The sequence below is a fragment of the Pseudonaja textilis genome, chromosome 15 (assembly GCF_049901715.1).
Source record: "Pseudonaja textilis isolate UNSWEBS1 chromosome 15, rPseTex1.2, whole genome shotgun sequence".
Lineage (NCBI taxonomy): Eukaryota > Metazoa > Chordata > Lepidosauria > Squamata > Elapidae > Pseudonaja > Pseudonaja textilis.
Window position 1 is genome coordinate 6,612,207 of NC_142004.1, and position 18,686 is coordinate 6,630,892.

The 18,686-nt window shown below is 43.3% G+C and overlaps 1 protein-coding gene across 2 annotated transcripts in view; it reads right to left on the reverse strand.

Annotated features, from left to right (window-relative positions):
• PPIL2 (peptidylprolyl isomerase like 2) overlaps positions 1-18,349 on the reverse strand; it is a 37,023-nt gene extending 18,674 nt beyond the window's left edge. For both annotated transcript variants that reach the window (XR_015739625.1, XM_087913348.1), the window contains exons 1-9: positions 18,208-18,349; positions 16,302-16,351; positions 16,021-16,066; positions 15,756-15,818; positions 14,196-14,247; positions 4,345-4,396; positions 3,308-3,399; positions 3,052-3,141; positions 157-232 (exon numbers count right to left, since the gene is read on the reverse strand). Coding sequence is in view for 1 of the 2 variants with exons in the window: in XM_087913348.1 (XP_087769474.1) it covers positions 157-232; positions 3,052-3,141; positions 3,308-3,399; positions 4,345-4,396; positions 14,196-14,247; positions 15,756-15,818; positions 16,021-16,066; positions 16,302-16,351; positions 18,208-18,239 (553 nt within the window). In the remaining variant the exon portion in view is untranslated. The remainder of the gene's footprint in view (positions 1-156; positions 233-3,051; positions 3,142-3,307; positions 3,400-4,344; positions 4,397-14,195; positions 14,248-15,755; positions 15,819-16,020; positions 16,067-16,301; positions 16,352-18,207) is intronic.
• Between the last annotated feature and the right edge of the window lie 337 nt (positions 18,350-18,686).

Sequence of the window (18,686 nt, forward strand, 5' to 3'; positions counted from 1 at the left end):
TTACTCACTGAACAACAGCTGAACCAGTGTGGCAAGAAAGGTCGCAAAATGGAACAAAGCTCACTTCATAAATGTCTCGCTTAGCCACCAAAGTTTGGGGCCTTCGTGGTTGTTGTAAGTCGAGGACTACCTGCAGTTTTCCACCATCCTCCTTACCCGGGTCAGTGACTTTCAAATTGTTCTTCACGTGAAAAAAGCTGGACACGTTAAATTTGTCCACGTTGGTGGGATCCTAAAATGAAATAAATTGAAAAGAGAAGAATGGGAGTTTTGGAACACAATGCTGAGCGGTGCTGCGCATCCGACTCCGTTCAGAAAGCTCAAACTGCCCAAGGAGTTGCTGATCCAGTTCTACAGAGGAATTACTGTCATCTGCACCTCTGTAACTGTCTGGTTTGGTTTTGCAACCCAACAGGACAAACACAGACTGCAGAGAGTAATTAGGACTGCAGAAAAAACAATGGCTAACAACCTGCCTTCCATGGACGACCTGTATGTTTCACAAGTCAAACGCGGGCTGTGAAAATATTAACGGACCCCTCACATCCCGGACATTAATTGTTTCAACTCCAACCCTCAAAACAATTCTACAGAGCACTGCACACCAGAACAACTAGACACAAGAACAGTGTCAGCTTTGGAAGCCGTATTAGCAGTTTCTTCCCGAACGCCATCACTCTGCTAAACAAATACTTCCCTCAACACTGTTCAACTATTTATTTAAGTCTGCATTACTATCACTATTACTATTAATCCTCCCATCCTTCCTTTCACCCACCCGCTCCCACTTGTGACTTATGACTGTAACCTTGTTGCTTGTATCCTTATGATTTATATTGATTGTTTCCTAGTAAGTTTTGATTGTTTATTGCACCCAATGACTATTATTAAGCATTGTACCTGACGATTCTTGACTCTTGATGAACGTATCTTTTTTTTTTTAACGTACACTGAGAACATTTGCAGCAAGACAAATTCTTTGTGCGTCCAATCACACTTAGCCAATAACGAATTATATTCTATTCGCAATTTTTCTTTTATTTTTTTTTTGGGGGGGGGGGGCAACCATCAGGACAGATGGGATTAAAAAAAAAGCTTTGTTTGCGTTCCGGCAATATCTCTTTTTGAGAGTGATGAAATGTGACGTGGACGGATTCCAGAGCAGTTTTTTTTTTTTTTCCCCCTCTGCCACTGCCAAATACATAAATAAAAATCCGGCACAGCGGGCAAGGATGAACGCCCCTTGGCCCGAATCCAAACCCAGAACTGAGAGAACGGTCGAAGGAAGAGGAAGGAGGAGGAGGAGAAGAAGAAGAAGAAGAAGAAGATGTCACAGTTGGAATGCAAATAGCAGAAGGGGGTGGTGGTGGTGGAGATGAATGTGGCATTGTGTCTTGCGATAAGAAAGCCTCTTCCAATAATATTCCACTGGCTCACTCGAGAGGGAGCGGATTGCCCCGTCTCTCATTAAGTGACATAATTGTGCCTTTCACTCAGCCCTGAAATTGTTTGCTCTCTCTGGTAAATAAATCTTTAGTTTTATGGCCCAGCAGTAAAAGTGAACTGACGTTCAGTAAGTCAGGAGGGGAGGAGATGGGGGGGGGGGAGAGAAAGAGAGTGAGAAAGAGGGGGATGGAAGGAGAGAGACAAAAGAGAAGAGAGAGAGGAGAAAGGAGAGAGGGAGAGAGAAGGGGGGAAGGGAGGAAGAGGGGACAGAAGAGAAGAGCGGGGAGAAGAGAGAAGAGAGTGGAGAGAGAGCAGGAGAGAGGAAGAGGAAGGAGAAGAGAGAGAGAAGGAGGGAGGGAGAAGGAACAGAAGACAAGAGGAGAAGAAAGGAGAGAGCAGGAGACAGAACGGGAGAGAGGAAAGAGAAGAGAGAGAGAGAAAGAGAAGAAGGGAGGGAGAGAAAAGAGGGGAAGGGATGGAGGGAGGGGAGAGGGAACAGAAGAGAAGAGAAGAGCGGGGAGAAGAAAGAGAGGAGAGAGAGGAGAGAGAGAGGAGGAGAGAGAGAGAGAGAAGGAGCGAGGGAGAGGGAACAGAAGACAAGAGAAGGGAGAAGAAAAGGAGAGAGGACAGAGAGCAGGAGAAAGAGAGAAAAGAAGAGGAGAGTGAAGAGAAAGAAGAGAGGAAAGAGAAGAGAGAGAGGAGAGAGAGGAGAGGAGAGAGGGAGAGAGAAGGGGGGAAGGGAGGAAGAGGGGACAGAAGAGAAGAGCGGGGAGAAGAAAGAGAGAAGAGAGAGGAGAGAGAGCAGGAGAGAGGAAGAGGAAGGAGAAGAGAGAGAGAAGGAGCGAGGGAGAGGGAACAGAAGACGAGAAGGGAGAAGAAAGGGAGAGAGGACAGAGAGCAGGAGAAAGAGAGAAAAGAAGAGTGAAGAGAGAGAAGAGAGGAAAGAGAAGAGAGAGAGGAGAGAGAGGAGAGGAGAGAGGGAGAGAGAAGGGGGAAGGGAGGAAGAGGGGACAGAAGAGAAGAGCGGGAGAAGAAAGAGAGAGAGAGAGAGAGAGAGAGAGGAGGAGAGAGAGAGAGAGAAGGAGCGAGGGAGAGGGAACAGAAGACAAGAGAAGGGAGAAGAAAGGGAGAGAGGACAGAGAGCAGGAGAAAGAGAGAAAAGAAGAGGAGAGTGAAGAGAAAGAAGAGAGGAACGAGAAGAGAGAGAGGAGAGAGAGGAGAGGAGAGAGGGAGAGAGAAGGGGGGAAGGGAGGAAGAGGGGACAGAAGAGAAGAGCGGGGAGAAGAAAGAGAGAAGAGAGAGGAGAGAGAGCAGGAGAGAGGAAGAGGAAGGAGAAGAGAGAGAGAAGGAGCGAGGGAGAGGGAACAGAAGACAAGAGAAGGGAGAAGAAAGGGAGAGAGGAGAGAGAGCAGGAGAAAGAGAGAAAAGGAGAGTGAAGAGAGAGAAGAGAGGAAAGAGAAGAGAGAGAGGAGGGACAGAGAAGAGGGGAAGTGAGCGAGAGGAGAGAGAGAGAGAGAGAGAGAGAGAAGAAATGGAGACTCTTAAAAAACTGGAAAGAGGAGGATGCCAAAACCAAAACCCGTTTCATTCTTTTTAAAACTTTACCTGCAATGTAATAATATCTTGCCTGGAAAAGGGCTCATCGCTCAACAGATCCTTAAAGGTCTTGGTTTTTATATTCAGCTGCTCAACCGCCTTGCAAAAAAAGAAAGAAGAAAAGGAAAGGAAGAAACGGGGAATCAATGGGAGGGTTGAGTGCGGCTCACTTAGCAACCGCCTTGCTTAGCGGTTGGGAATGCTGGTTGTGAGCTGGGGAACTACCATGTATCCCCCGTGTCTCGTCAACTGTGAACATGCTCACCTCAAAACCAAAGACGTTCCCGGTGGTCTTGATGGCCACGATGTGGGAGTTATTGGTGAAGACGGTGAAAAGCACCGGGCAGTGGTATTTCCCTAAATTGAAGAAGGAAAAAGAGAGAGAAATGAACTCATTTTCCCACCTCCGGGGTGATTGGCCCAAAGTCATCCAGATAGCTTTCGTGCCTAAGGCGAGACTAGAACTCACAGCCTCCTAGTGATTGGCTCTAGGTCACCCAGTTGGGTTTCATGCCTAAGGCGGGACTAGAACTTGAAGCCTCCTAGTGATTGGCTCTAGATCACCCAGTTGGGTTTCATGCCTAAGGCGGGACTAGAACTTGCAGCCTCCTAGTGATTGGCTCTAGGTCACCCAGTTGGGTTTCATGCCTAAGGCGGGACTAGAACTTGCAGCCTCCTAGTGATTGGCTCTAGGTGTCAGCTTTGAAATTCAGCTGCCACATAATTCAAGGGGGGTGTGCGTGTGTGGAGGTGTTGAAAAGTTCAAGGTTATTCTGTATGCCGCACTAAGAAATTCCAGTTGCAGTTAATTGGTTCTTGTGATTTAGGAAGTGTAGAAGTGGGAGGAGAGAAGGTAGATTCTATGTAACACTCAAAAATACTTTCACTTTGGGAAATTGCCTTAGACATACCAGATCTGTTCCTAAATAAATCAATTGGAGAGAATATGTCTCGGAGTGATTGATATCATGGATACTTTCTGGATGCCTTACACTAGGTCACTCACTAGGAGGCTGTGATTCCCTTAACAGCGGCAGGAAAGGTTGCAAAATGGAGCAAAACCCAGTTCACAACCATCTTGCGCAATGGGATTTTTAGGTGGTCGTAAATACAGGACTATGGTATTTCCACGATTGGAAATGGGGTGATGGGCATCCCCCAACCCGGAGCCCTGATTTTATGGGGGACAAAGGACTCATTGTGACAAAAAGGCAGAAGGATCACTTGTTCCAGGCTCCCCAGGGCCTCTTTGTCATCTGCACAATCCTCCTATCCGCTTTTTCATAAATTGCGCCGACTCACCGTCGTTGTTTTTGGCAAAGTTCAGCTTGATGAGAGATTTGGCTTCCAGCTTCTGCGGAGACAAAACAGAGCCAAAATTTTTAATCCTTCATTTGGAACAACCAACGGAAGCAGAAGTTGCCTTCGGAAGTGGTGGGAGCTTCATCCCTGGAGGCTTTCAAGAAGAGACTGGACTGCCATCTGTCGGAAATGGTGTAGGGTCTCCCACTTGGGCAGAGGGTTGGACTAGATGACCTACAAGGTCCCTTCCAACTCTGTTAATCTGAATCTATCTAAGATGATCAAAGGCCTGGGGACTAAAACATACGATGAACGGTTGCAGGAACTGGGCCTGGCGAGTCTAGGGAAGAGAAGGACCAGGGGAGACAGGAGAGCAGCCTTCCAATATTTGAGGGGCTGCCCCAGAGAGGAGGAAGGGGTCACGCTATTTTCCAAAGCATTTGAAGGCCAGACAAGGAATAATGGATGGAAACTGATCAAGGAGAGATTCAACCTGGAAATAAGGAGGAATTTTCTGACAGTGAGAACAATCAACCCATGGAACAGAAGCTGCCTTCGGGAGTTGTGGGAGCTTCATCCCTGGAGGCTTTGAAGAAGAGACTGGATTGCCATTGGTCAGAAATGGTGTAGGGTCTCCTTCTTGGGCAAGGGGGGGGGCTGGACTAGATGACCTCCAAGGTCCCTTCCAATTCTGTTAATCTGATCTAATCACTCTGAAGGATGGAAGGCTGAGTCCAACTTGAGCCGGTGAGACTCGAACTGCTGGCTGCCGGCAGTCACAGAACTGTATTCTGACCACAGAGGACATTAGAGGGGAGAATATTTACAGTACAGGTAGTCCTTGACTTACAACAGTTCATTTAGTGACCTTCGAGGTTACAACGGCGCTGGTTAAAAGTGACATAGGACCGTTTTTCACACTTGGGACCGCTGCAGCCTGCCTGTGGTCACCTGGCCAAAATTCAGGTGCTTGGCGCCTGGTTCCTATTTATGACGGTTGCAGCATCAACACTGAGAAGGAAAGTTGAAGGGGAAACCTAGATTCACGTCACACCTGTGTTAACTAACTTAATACTTGCAGTGATTCACTTAAACGCCGGGCCGTCAAAATCAGGGCAAAATTCCACCTCACCAATGCCTCGCTTAGCCGCCAAAATTTTTTGTCCTCGATTGTGGTCATAAGCCGAGGACTACTTGCAACAGGGACTTCCAACTTCCAGCATGCATGCCGGCTGGGAAATTCTGGGAGTTAGGAAGTCCGCAGGTTTTCAAGTGGTCGAGGTTTGAGAAATGCTGAACTACTGTGTTTCCCTGAAAAGAAGACACTCTTATATAGTTCTTTGCCACCAAAAAAGGCAACAGGTCTTATTTTCGGGGGATATCAACCACTGACCCATCCCACTTGCGTGTGTTGTTCCCCCACCCACCGGCCTCTTTTTCACTATCAAAGGCCTTCAGGAACTTCTTCATCCAGCAATCTATCATTATCTATCAATCAATCAATCAAATCTACCTACCTGTCTATATATGTATATCTATATATCTATCAATCTACCTATCTACCTATCATCTATCGACATCTTTCATATCTATCATATCTATCTGCCTATCTATCTGTATCTATATCTATCTCTATCTATCATCATCCTCTATCATTAATCATCTCTATCTCTATATATCTTCATATTTCTCTTTATATCTCGCTATCTATCTCTATCATCATCATCTCTATCAACCCATCATCTCTCTTTATATATCTTCATATTTCTCTTTATCTATCTCTATCATCATCTCTATCATCAATCATCTCTGTCTCTTTATATATCTTCATATTTCTTTTATCTATCTATCTGTCTGTCTGTCTATCTATCCACCCATCTTTCTATCTATCTATCTATCTATCTATCTATCTATCTATCTATCTATCTATCTATCTATCTATCTATCTATCATCTCTATCATTATCTCTGTCATCAATCATCTCTCTTTATATATATTCATGTTTTTCTTTATATCTATCTATCTATCTATCTATCCATCCATCCATCCATCCATCCATCCATCCATCTATCCATCTTTAATTGGTCGCCATCTGGCTTAATAAGATATTTCCATCTCAAGCAGAGATAGAAAACAACAGGGACAACGCCAACCACAAGCAAAAGGACCCAACAGCAGGAAATCAACACACACACACAGAATTAACGTAAGAGAGCAAAAAGAAAGAAAGAAAGAAAGAAAATGATCAACAGCAATGATTCAGCTCAGAGCTTGTTCACAACAGCAGGGTCCCATATGGGATTGCTGTTCCATGCGGTCCTGTAACTCAGAGCCATCTGTAAAAAAAAAAAAAAAGCACCCAATAACAACACACACACACAAAACTGCGGGGTAATTGTGGTGGCCAAGCCATATTGGGCCCACAGCTGCTGGTCGCATTCCAGGATGCTGCAGCTGACAAACTCTGGGCAATGGCCTGGCGAGGCCTGGCTTGGAACGAGGAAGGTTGCTGATGGAAAAAAAACCCTTTTTCCAGCAGAAATTTGGTTCCTGGGATCAGCAGAAGAGAAAAGAAATGGCTTCAGAGGAATAGATTGCAGAGAATGCTCTGTGGAAGGTCAAAGGCAGCATCGTTCTGCATACACAGGTCGTTTATTTATTTTCATTTTCCTCCTTTATTATTTGTATAAGTCAGACAAGACATGAACACACCTTTCTCCTTCTATTTTCCCCACAACAACCCTGTGAGGTGGGTGGGTTGAGAGTGGGGAACTAGCCTAAAGTCCCCCAGCCGGCTTTCATACCGAAGGGGATACTAGAACTCACCATCTCCTGGGGATTGGCCAAAACTTACCCAGCCAGTTTTCACATCTAAAGTGAGACTAGAACTCACAGTCTCCTGGGGATTGGCCCAAAGTTACCTACCCTGCTTTCATATCTAGAGTGGGACTAGAACTCACAGTCTCCTGGGGATTGGCCCAAAGTTACCTACCCTGCTTTCATATCTAGAGTGGAACTAGAACTTAGTCTCCTGGTGATTGGCCTAAAGTTACCTCACCTTGCTTTCATATCTAGAGTGGGACTAGAACTCACAGTCTCCTGGTGATTGGCCTAAAGTTACCTACCTTGCTTTCATATCTAGAGTGGAACTAGAACTCACAGTCTCCTGGGGATTGGCCCAAAGTTACCTACCCTGCTTTCATATCTAGAGTGGGACTAGAACTCACAGTCTCCTGGTGATTGGCCTAAAGTTACCTACCTTGCTTTCATATCTAGAGTGGAACTAGAACTTACAGTCTCCTGGTGATTGGCCTAAAGTTACCTCACCTTGCTTTCATATCTAGAGTGGAACTAGAACTTACAGTCTCCTGGTGATTGGCCTAAAGTTACCTCACCTTGCTTTCATATCTAGAGTGGAACTAGAACTTACAGTCTCCTGGTGATTGGCCTAAAGTTACCTCACCTTGCTTTCATATCTAGAGTGGAACTAGAACTTACAGTCTCCTGGTGATTGGCCTAAAGTTACCTCACCTTGCTTTCATATCTAGAGTGGAACTAGAACTTAGTCTCCTGGTGATTGGCCTAAAGTTACCTCACCTTGCTTTCATATCTAGAGTGGGACTAGAACTCACAGTCTCCTGGTGATTGGCCTAAAGTTACCTACCTTGCTTTCATATCTAGAGTGGAACTAGAACTTACAGTCTCCTGGTGATTGGCCTAAAGTTACCTCACCTTGCTTTCATATCTAGAGTGGAACTAGAACTTACAGTCTCCTGGTGATTGGCCTAAAGTTACCTCACCTTGCTTTCATATCTAGAGTGGAACTAGAACTTAGTCTCCTGGTGATTGGCCTAAAGTTACCTCACCTTGCTTTCATATCTAGAGTGGGACTAGAACTCACAGTCTCCTGGTGATTGGCCTAAAGTTACCTACCTTGCTTTCATATCTAGAGTGGAACTAGAACTCACAGTCTCCTGGGATTGGCCCAAAGTTACCTACCCTGCTTTCATATCTAGAGTGGGACTAGAACTCACAGTCTCCTGGTGATTGGCCTAAAGTTACCTACCTTGCTTTCATATCTAGAGTGGAACTAGAACTTACAGTCTCCTGGTGATTGGCCTAAAGTTACCTCACCTTGCTTTCATATCTAGAGTGGAACTAGAACTTACAGTCTCCTGGTGATTGGCCTAAAGTTACCTCACCTTGCTTTCATATCTAGAGTGGAACTAGAACTTACAGTCTCCTGGTGATTGGCCTAAAGTTACCTCACCTTGCTTTCATATCTAGAGTGGAACTAGAACTTACAGTCTCCTGGTGATTGGCCTAAAGTTACCTCACCTTGCTTTCATATCTAGAGTGGAACTAGAACTTAGTCTCCTGGTGATTGGCCTAAAGTTACCTCACCTTGCTTTCATATCTAGAGTGGGACTAGAACTCACAGTCTCCTGGTGATTGGCCTAAAGTTACCTACCTTGCTTTCATATCTAGAGTGGAACTAGAACTTACAGTCTCCTGGTGATTGGCCTAAAGTTACCTACCTTGCTTTCATATCTAAAGTGGAACTAGAACTTACAGTCTCCTGGTGACTGGTCGAAACTCACCCAGCCTGCTTTCATGGCCAAGGCAGGACTTGAATTCACAGTCTCCTGCTTTCTAGACCGAACTAATCCTGGGCCTACAACTATAATAGAGCCTGCCTGTTACTGTCATAAGTCTTGACAGTCATAAAGAGAGTGGTCTATGTGACTGACCTGATTTTACAAATTTCTGCAGTGGTCATTAAGCAAAATCACTGGGATTGTTAAGTAAACCCCTGGTTTACTATGGGGCATTTCTGACAAAAAGTGGAAATGATGCTGGCTGAGTGAATTCTGAGAGTTGAAATCCGTGCATCTTAAAAGTTGCCTATGATGAGAACTATTGCCCTGGAATCGATACCTCTGCCTATTATGCTGCTCAACAGTTGAAAAAGAAAACAAAGAAGAAAGGAAGAAAGAAGAAAGAAAAAGAATTAAAAAAGAAAGAGAAAGGGAAGAGTGAGGAAAGGAAGAAGAAGGAAGGAAAAAAGAAAGAAAGAAAGAAAGAAAGAAAGAAAGAAAGAAAGAAAGAAAGAAAGAAAGAAAGAAAGAAAGAAAAAAGAAAGAGAAAGGGAAGGATGAGAAAAGGAAGAAGAAGGAAAGAAGAAAGAAGGAAGAAAGAAAAGAATAAAAAAGAAACAAAGAAAGGGAAGGATGAGAAAAGGAAGAATAAGAAAGAGAAAGAAGAAAGAAAAGAATAAAAAAGAAACAAAGAGAAAGGGAAGGATGAGAAAAAGAAGAATAAGGAAGAGAAAGAAGAAAGAAAGAAGAAAGCAAAGGAAGAATAAAAAGAAGCAAAGAGAAAGGGAAGGATGAGAAAAGGAAGAATAAGGAAGGAAGGAAGAATGAATGAAAGGAAGAAAGAAAGTAGAAGGAAAAAAAGAAAGAAAAAAGAAAAGGAAGAATGGGAAAAAAAGAAAAAGAAGAAGAAAGTAAAGGAAGAATGAGAAGAAACAAAAAAGAGAAAGAAAAGACAAGGCAACCGCCCCCCCTATTATTTATTTATTTTTGGCGGCTCTCTTCCTGCTTCTGTGTCAAGCGCAGAGTCCACCCTGTCAGCTCAGCTCCTTTAGAGCCAAAGTGACCTACTTTCCTGCAATCCCGAGCAAGTCAGCCTTGCTGCGTTTCTGCTTGCCGACTTGCCAGCTGACATCATTCCTCTCATTCCCAGGACCGAGAAGGGCTCCCTCCTTCCCGCCGACTGTGTGGGTTACTGGGGCACTGGGGCAAACTCAAGATGAAAGAGAACAGGAAGGCAGCAGGGAACTGCCCTTCTGCTGCAGACGGGAGATCTGAGGCCCGTCTTGCCGCGGCTTTGTTTGCAACGGTGCCCGCTCTCCCTCTGATCCCACACCGGCTTGCGTCACCAGAACCGGTTAAAACATTTGTTAAGACTTTAAAGGAGGCCGTTAGGCACGGAAAACCCGCCCTCCTTCATATGACCATCCAGCATTAAGAAATTAAAATATTGCTATCTATATATAAGCGAAATGCCACTCGCGCATCATCACAAAAAAAAAGACCCCCACAGGGTAGCTAAAAAAATAAAATAAATAAATTTGCTGACAAAACTAGAGTTCCTTCAGGCTTTTGAAAGTTTCAAACTGGGGGTTGGGCGTTCGGCACGTGGCTGGATGAGCTGAAAGGTTGGATTTGCCCTAACAATCGCACAGGTCCTTTATAACCAAATCCCCACTCTGACAAACAGCTGACAGGAGCACAACTAATTTACTAGGAAGAAGCGTCTAGATTGTAGGCGTCTGAGGTTTTTAAACTTCTATTTGCTGAAAAGGCAGCATGTTCCTTTTATATGCGACGTCCAGCTGAAAGAAGCGAGGCCACACGCTTAAGGCAGCCAGAACTAGCATCCCACTATACCTAAGACAATGCTCAGATAGGCAAAACCTAGTTTAAATCTGAAATATTAAACCAATGCCAGGGATGGTTAGATGTTAAAGCCTACGAGGGTACCCAGAATGCTACTATTTCCACAGGGAACAAGAAAAGGAGAGCAACAGCAATAGCCCTTAGACTTATATACCGCTTCACAGTGCTTTACAGCTCTTTCTAAGCGGTTTAGAGTCAGCCTGTCGCCCCCAACAATCTGAGCGTCCTCATTTTACCCACCACGGCAGGATGGAAGGCTGAGTCAACCTTGAGCCGGTCAGGATCAAACTGCTGACAGGTGGAAGAGTTAGCTTGCAATACTGTATTTTAACCACTATGCACCGTGGATGGATGGATGGATGGATGGATGGATGGATGGATGGATGGATGGGAACCTTGGGCAGGTCAGGATTGGGACCGCGGCAATGGCCTGAATTAGCCAGCAATACTGCATTCTAACAGGAAGGAAGGAAGGAAGGAAGGAAGGAAGGAAGGAAGGAAGGAAGGAAGGAAGGAAGGAAGGAAGGAAGGAAGGAAGGAAGGAAGGTAACCATAGCCCATAGACTTATATACCACTTCACAGTGCTTTACAGTTCTTTCTAAGAGGTTTAGCGTCAACCTGTTTCCCCCAACAATCTGGGTCCTCATTTTACCCACCTCACAAGGAAGAAAGGCTGAGTCAACCTTGAATCTGTCAGGAACGAACTGCTAGCAGTGAGCATTGAGTTAGCCTGCAATGCTGCTTTCTAACTACTGTGAAGGGAGGGAGAGAGGGAGGGAGGACAATATATACTGCTTTACAGCACTCTCTGAGCTGTTTAGAGTCAGCCTCTTGCCCCCCCCACACAACAAACTGGGTCTCCTCATTTTACCCACCTCAGAAGGATGGAAGGCTGAGTCAACCCTGAGCCTGCTGGGGTTTGAACTGCCGAATTGCAATCAGCCAGAAGTCAGCAGTAGCCTGCAGTACTACATTCTCACCACTGAGCCACCGCGGAGAAAGGACGAATGTTTAGCGCGTGGAGAATTAATTGGCGGAAGTGATGGGTGCACACACATGTTCAGGGAATCCCGAACTTACAACCATTCCTTAAGCGACCGAAGTTACAACAGCACTGAAGAAAGTAACTGATGACCGATTTTCACACTTAACAACTGTGCTGCCAACGTAACACTTGCGGCTATTCACTTAACAGCGGTGGCAGGGTCTCTGGTCTGCGGGATTTAAAAGCATGAGTTTGGTGGTCCCTGAGGTCTGAAAGGTTGGCAACCCCTGGTATAGTGCAACTTTCATGCAATATCAGGGGTTTTCATTTCAATGTATAGAATATGAATGCGTTTGTGTTTATTTTCATAGTCATAATGCACAAGGAAGATAGTATTTAATTTCGTTGTATGAGGTGCCATGACAATAAAGTAAACTAAACAGAAGAGGTAAACGGGTGACCTGCCCTGGAATGGATTTGCTGCACATTTAAAGATCTGGCCAAGCTTTTCAGGCCAAACGATCCGACTGCCCCCTTGTGTTTGAAGAAAACAACAACAACCCATGTGTTCTACAATCACAGATCCAGGTTTTATAACTTTTTATGTGGCTAACACCGTCAGGCCTGCCAAGTTCGGGTTGGTGCCTCACAGGCACTCTGCCATCAGAGGCTAGAAGCGAGAGGAAGCATAGATAGGCAACAAAGATTTTTGTGTATGTGAATGGGAAATAAGGATAGGGGAATGACATGTGAGGAAGACCAGAGAAGCTTGGGACCAATTTGTACCAGCATCCAAGGCCAGGACTCCTGAGAAAGACTGTGGATTACTCCCAAATTTAAATTTCTGGATGTTACCATAAAAGAGGACCTGACTGAGGGCTCACATTGAAGCCCTGGTCAAAGGGGCCTAACAGAGATTATACTACCTGAGGCTTCTCAGGAAACAACAACTGAATGAAAAACTGCTGGTGACCTTCTACCGCTGCACCATAGAGAGTATCTTAACTTACTGCATCTGTGTGAGGTTTGCCAATTGCACAGGGGCAGATAGGACAGCACTCCAGAGGGTTAACGTCATTGTCCAGAAGATCCTGGGTTGCCCTCTCCCCTCTTTGGAAGAGCTTTAGAGCTCCCGCTGCCTTAAGAAAGTTCAAAACATCCTCAAAGATCCATCTCATCCTGGGAACCCTTTTTTTGAACTATTACCACCTGGCAGACGGTACAGGATAATAAAAACAAGGACAAACAGGCTGAAAAACAGCTTCTATATCCCCGGGCAGTAACTCTTTCGAATTCTACCGTATAGTGCAATATTAATACAATATCCAGGGTTTTCAATTCAATGTATAGAATGTGAAGGATGTGTGTTTATGTTTTATTTTCATGGTCATGATGTGCACTGAAGATGGCATTTAATTTCATTGTACAAGGTGACAATAAAGTTTATTTAGTTTATTTATGACAATAAACTAAATTAAACATATCAGCATTCTCAAAACACTTCGGTGAGTTCCGACTGGCTGAAGATGTCACAAGGGGAAGGCTGGGACGAGGGAAAACCTTTCTGTATCTTTTGAGTGAGGGAAACCGAGAGTTTGCCAAACTTTACTGCAACCAACATCTCTTAGTAAAAGAACTTTTTGCTTCAACCAAGTGGAGTCAAGGGTCTTTCTTTCCTCAGTGGGGCAGGTCGGACAAATACGGTTTTACTATGAAACACAGAACGCTGCTCTAAAAACCTTGCAGACCCCATTGAAGTATTTAAGGCTATCAACAATTTTAGCAAATCATCCAAGACCATGAGAGCACACACACAAATCTGTGGGGTTTTTTTCCACTTTTCATTAGAAGAACAACAACAAACGGAGTGAGGGAATAAGTCTCTAAAACTTAACGGGCCTTGCCTCTCATTATCGTCCCATGAGCCATGATTTCTTGAATCAATGGTGTAAGAAAGAGAGCAGACTTTAATACAGAGAGAACTTGCGTATCTACCATTTTATAAGACAAGAGAGATGGCTTTAAAGGAAGTTTTCAGCAGCTGTGAGATAAACACCAACTTAATCCCGAAAGAGAGGAAGAAGTGAGGAAGAAACTCAAGAGTGCCCCGCTTTGATTTTCTTTAGTATAAGGAGGAAAAGGGAAGACTTCTGTCAAGCTTTCAAAATTCTGTAATTATACTCTGCCATAATAGAATTCCAGTAGATCTCATGGTGTCTTATTTCCTGATTTGGCTTATCCTAAAGAACTGACATATTCGGGACTTTTTTTTTCTTGTTACTTTGCACATATCCAAAATGGGGTTTTCCACCTGCTTTTCACGCTCTCATTTTTGGAGATTTTAATATCTGTAGTTTGAGGCTGGAATGGACCCCACGTTTTAAAATCCAACAATACTTACCTCCCCTGTGCTTGGATTGGTTCCATACTTCTTTATCCACGGAACAATATTCCTAAAACAAGACAGATGCAGAGTCAGAAAAGGACATTGGTTTCTACACTGAAGTACATTTGGGGTAAAAGAAAACAACAAAAAATAAAACTCAAAGGGCAAAATTGAGGGACCAAAATTGAGGTGTTGGGGTTTTTTTTCTGGACAGTTTTCTACGTTTCTGTCCTATCCACACACTTCAATCTCTCTGAAATTTCCAGACTTTGTTTCAGTATGGACTTCGTATGACGGATTTTTTTGTTACCGTCTTGGTTTCAGTATTTCAGTTTTTATTTCCACTTTTTTATCCACATATATAATCAGGCCGAATGCTCACTTAAAGGGTTCCAATCCTAATACAGGTGGTCCTTGACTTACACAAGTTTGTTTAGTGACATTCAAAGTTACAATGGCACCGAAAAAAGTGACTTATGACCGTTTTTCACACTTACAACCGTTGCAGCATCCCCATGGTCAAGTCATCCGAATTTGGATGCTTGACAACTGACTCGTATTTATGACGGTTGCAGTGTCCTGAAGTCATGTGATCCCCTTTTTGTGACCTTCTTATAAGCAAAGTCAATGGGGAAGCCAGATTCACTTCACAATTGTGGCAAGAAAAGTTGTAAAATGGAGCAAAATTCACTTAGCAACAGAAATGTTGGGCTCGATTTCTTGCCCTGTTTAACTGGGCCACAGTATCCCAGAGAGATACTGGGAAGAAACTGCCAGTAGAGGCTGCCATTAGTGCATCCAAACAAGCCCATCAAACAACTTATGCAGAGAGAATGAGACTCTAAGAAAGGAGAATATGCGTGGCTGAGGATTGACATGAGGGGACCTTGGTGCTTTCGGAGGTTCCATGACCCAAACTAGGTGACATCATCAGTGCTAGTAAGGAGTGCAGTTTGGTATCAGTTTATATTCTGAGGACTTGCCTATCGTTGTGACAAGGGCCAGCGAATGCACTCCTTACTAGCACTGATGATGTTACTGATGATGTCTGCAAGAAATTAGGAAGCTCAGAGATGGATTGGATTGGGATTAGGTAGACAGGTAGACAGTTAGGTAGGTGGATAGGTAGAGAAGTAGGTAGGTAGGTAGATAGGTAGATAAGTAGGTAGGTAGACAGATAGGTAGACAAATAGGTAGATAAGTAGACAGAGGTAGACAGATAGGTAGGTAGACAGATAGGTAAATAAGTAAACAGATAGGTAGGTAGATAGGTAGATAAGTAGATAGGTGGATAGGTAGATGGGTAGATAGATAAGTAGGTAGGTAGATAGATAGGTAGATAAGTAGGTAGGTGGGCAGATAGGTAGACAAATAGGTAGATAAGTAGACAGAGGTAGACAGATAGGTAGGTAGACAGATAGGTAAATAGGTAGACAGATAGGTAGATAAGTAGGTAGGTAGGTAGATAAGTAGGTAGGTAGACAGATAGGTAGACAAATAGGTAGGTAGACAGGTAGGTAGAGGGAGGGAAAGAGAGGGTGGAATGTAAGAGAAACTGGAATAAAGAAAACTTACAGCAAGTCAAAAATGGTCCCATCTGGTGTGCAAACTGGATATTCAAAGGGTTGCAAAGATAAGCTAGGATTGAGAAAAAAAAGGATTCCATTTCAGTATAAGAAAAGCAGAGTGAACTTATTTGGCATAACATTAAGCCAACACACAAAGATGAATGACCAAACCCATCCATATAAACTGATTCCAACTAAAAGCTATTAAAAGCATGAAGGAAAGAAATAACATTTTATGATATTTGTTACTCTATGGTTTCTTTCAAACTTACCTACAGTGATCAAAAGGCAGGCGCCGGAAGTTGGACTGTGGAATTTCTATTCAAAGGAAAAAAAAAAAATGTCTCACACATTCACATATTCATCTTTGCATGAATACCCTATAAATACATTGTAATTAAGTGACTTTGGCCAATCTCCCTTTTAGTTCAGCCTATCTTACAACTAGGATAACAGGAGGCAGATCCTGGTTTGAATGCCCTGGGGAAGGGGGACCCAAAATATAAATTAGATATGCAAATGAGGCAAAAATTCAACAAGTCTAGTCACATACCAACTTTCTTTCCGCCATAAAAATGGGTATATTCTGTACATGTTATGTACCTGAAAGAGAAAGAGACAATTAGATGAATATGTACCTTGACTTATGTAGCTAGAAGGCAGGCAGATAAGCTAATTGAAGCATTGGGTTCTAATTACAGACTCTTATGTCCTTCCTGACATGCTGGGGCAGTGTTTCTCAAACTTGGCTACTAAGATGTGTGCACTTCAACTCTAGTTGAAATCTTGAGTTGAACTTTAGATTTCTTAAAATCTCCAAAGCTGAGAAACTCTGCTAGACTAAGCACATTCCCTACAGTTGTTCCTTTTGCATACAACAGATGGAGCCAGATTAGAATATATCCTACCTGGTCTGTAAACCAACAGGTGGCAACAGGTGGCAAGAATTCTGTTTTTTTTCCATTGCCATCTAATGGTCCTCTCTAATATTGCACACCCAAATGTGATGGGTGTGGGAATAGTCTACCTCAACAGGGCATTCTACACCTCTTGCACTATGGCATACTACGCTAACCAAGTTAAACTGCCATAATTAGTGGCATTGGGTACTGCAGATTAATCACCATCATGTCTGTGGTGTGTGCGTGCAAGCACGTGAAGAAAGGGTGGAAAACTGGAGCCAAATCACTATGTAACACAGGGGAGTGATGGGAAATATACCATAACAGTCATGCTTTGAGGAGAATCAACCTATTATCCACCCACCCATCTATCTTCCTATTCTATCATATCTATATCATATATATCTCTATCATATCTATCTTCCTACCTTCTCATAACTATATCTGTCTGTCTGTCACATTTGTTTATCACATTTATCTACCTATCAATCGTATCTATTTGTCTATCTGTCCCATTGGGCTACATTTACCTAACTATCTATTGCATTTATATAGCTGCTCATCAAACAGCGATTCTGGGTGGGGTACACAATAAAACAATCCAAACAGATAAAAATGAAAATACAACCAAAATGAGCTAAAAAGCTTAAAGAACAAAATCCACATATACAAACACACAAGAGAGCGACTTCCTGTTAACCAACAGATAACCATCTACCAGGGTCCACTCCCTCAGGGGATCTCTATAAACTGAATGTTTTATATATTCTCTCTCTCTCTCTCTCCTGTGTACATGTGCATGTATATGTTATGTATAAACACACACACATACATATACACACACAATACATTCTATAACTATATCTGCCTGTCAGGCGTATCTACATATTTATGTATCTATCTTTTCTATCTTATCATTTATCAATCCCTATTTCAGTTTATATCTCTATCTTACACCTATTTCAGTTTATCTTTTTCTCTCATTTATCAATTTCAGTTTATCTCTAAACCTATTTCAGTTTATCTATCATTTATCAATCGCTATTTCAGTTTATATCTCTATCTTATACCTATTTCAGTTTATCTTTTTCTATCATTTATCAATTTCAGTTTATCTCTATACCTATTTCAGTTTATCTATCTATAATTTATCAATCCGTTTCAGTTTATCTCTATCATTTATCAATCACTACTTCAGTTTATCTATCTATACTATTTCAGTTTCTCTATCTTTCTATCATTTATCAATCCTTATTTCAGTTTATCTGTTTCTATTATCTGTCTGTCTATCACTATTTCAGTTTCTCTACCTACCTACCTACCTAGTCTATCACAGTGAATAGTTCCTTGGCTTCCCACCTCGCCTTCAGCTTTGCCAGGACAGTCTAAAGCCAAAAAGAGGCGGTGCCCGGACTGAAACCCTTCCACCAACCCTTTTCCTCCCTTTAACAACCTCCCTGCCAGGTAGGCTGGACACAAATGCCACCTTCACCGCCACACCGACTTCCGGAGAGCTTCCAAGGCGCCCCACCGCCCCTTCAGTTCTTCTTCGCTTACATTTTGTCCTTCTGGTGCTGCCTTTTCCCCATGGCGGCGGCGGTGGCGAGTCTCCCTTCCTCCGCTCCGCAATCCCCCGGCGATTAAAGCCAAACGCTGCCCGAAAAAGCTCCACTTCCGGGAAAAGACACTCCGCGGCTCTATTTCCGGTTTAGCGCGGTACAGCGCGCAAAACAGTCCCCCACTGGGGAAACAGGAAGCTGCTATTAAAGGTTCCGCTTGTTCTTCTTGTTTTGGTATATGTTTTTTTATTCAAGTGTATTGTCGGGGCATATTCTTTACAGAAGAAAGAACAAACAGGGATATTAACACATATAGTAATAGGTATAGATTCTGCTTCTTCTTCTTCTTCTTCTTCTTTTATTACTTAAGGGCAGAGACTGACAACCTTGGCAACTTTGAGATGTATGGGCTCTGACTCGCAGAATTGCCAAACCAGAATGGATTTTTTTTAAACAAAATATCCTGTAATAAAGGTG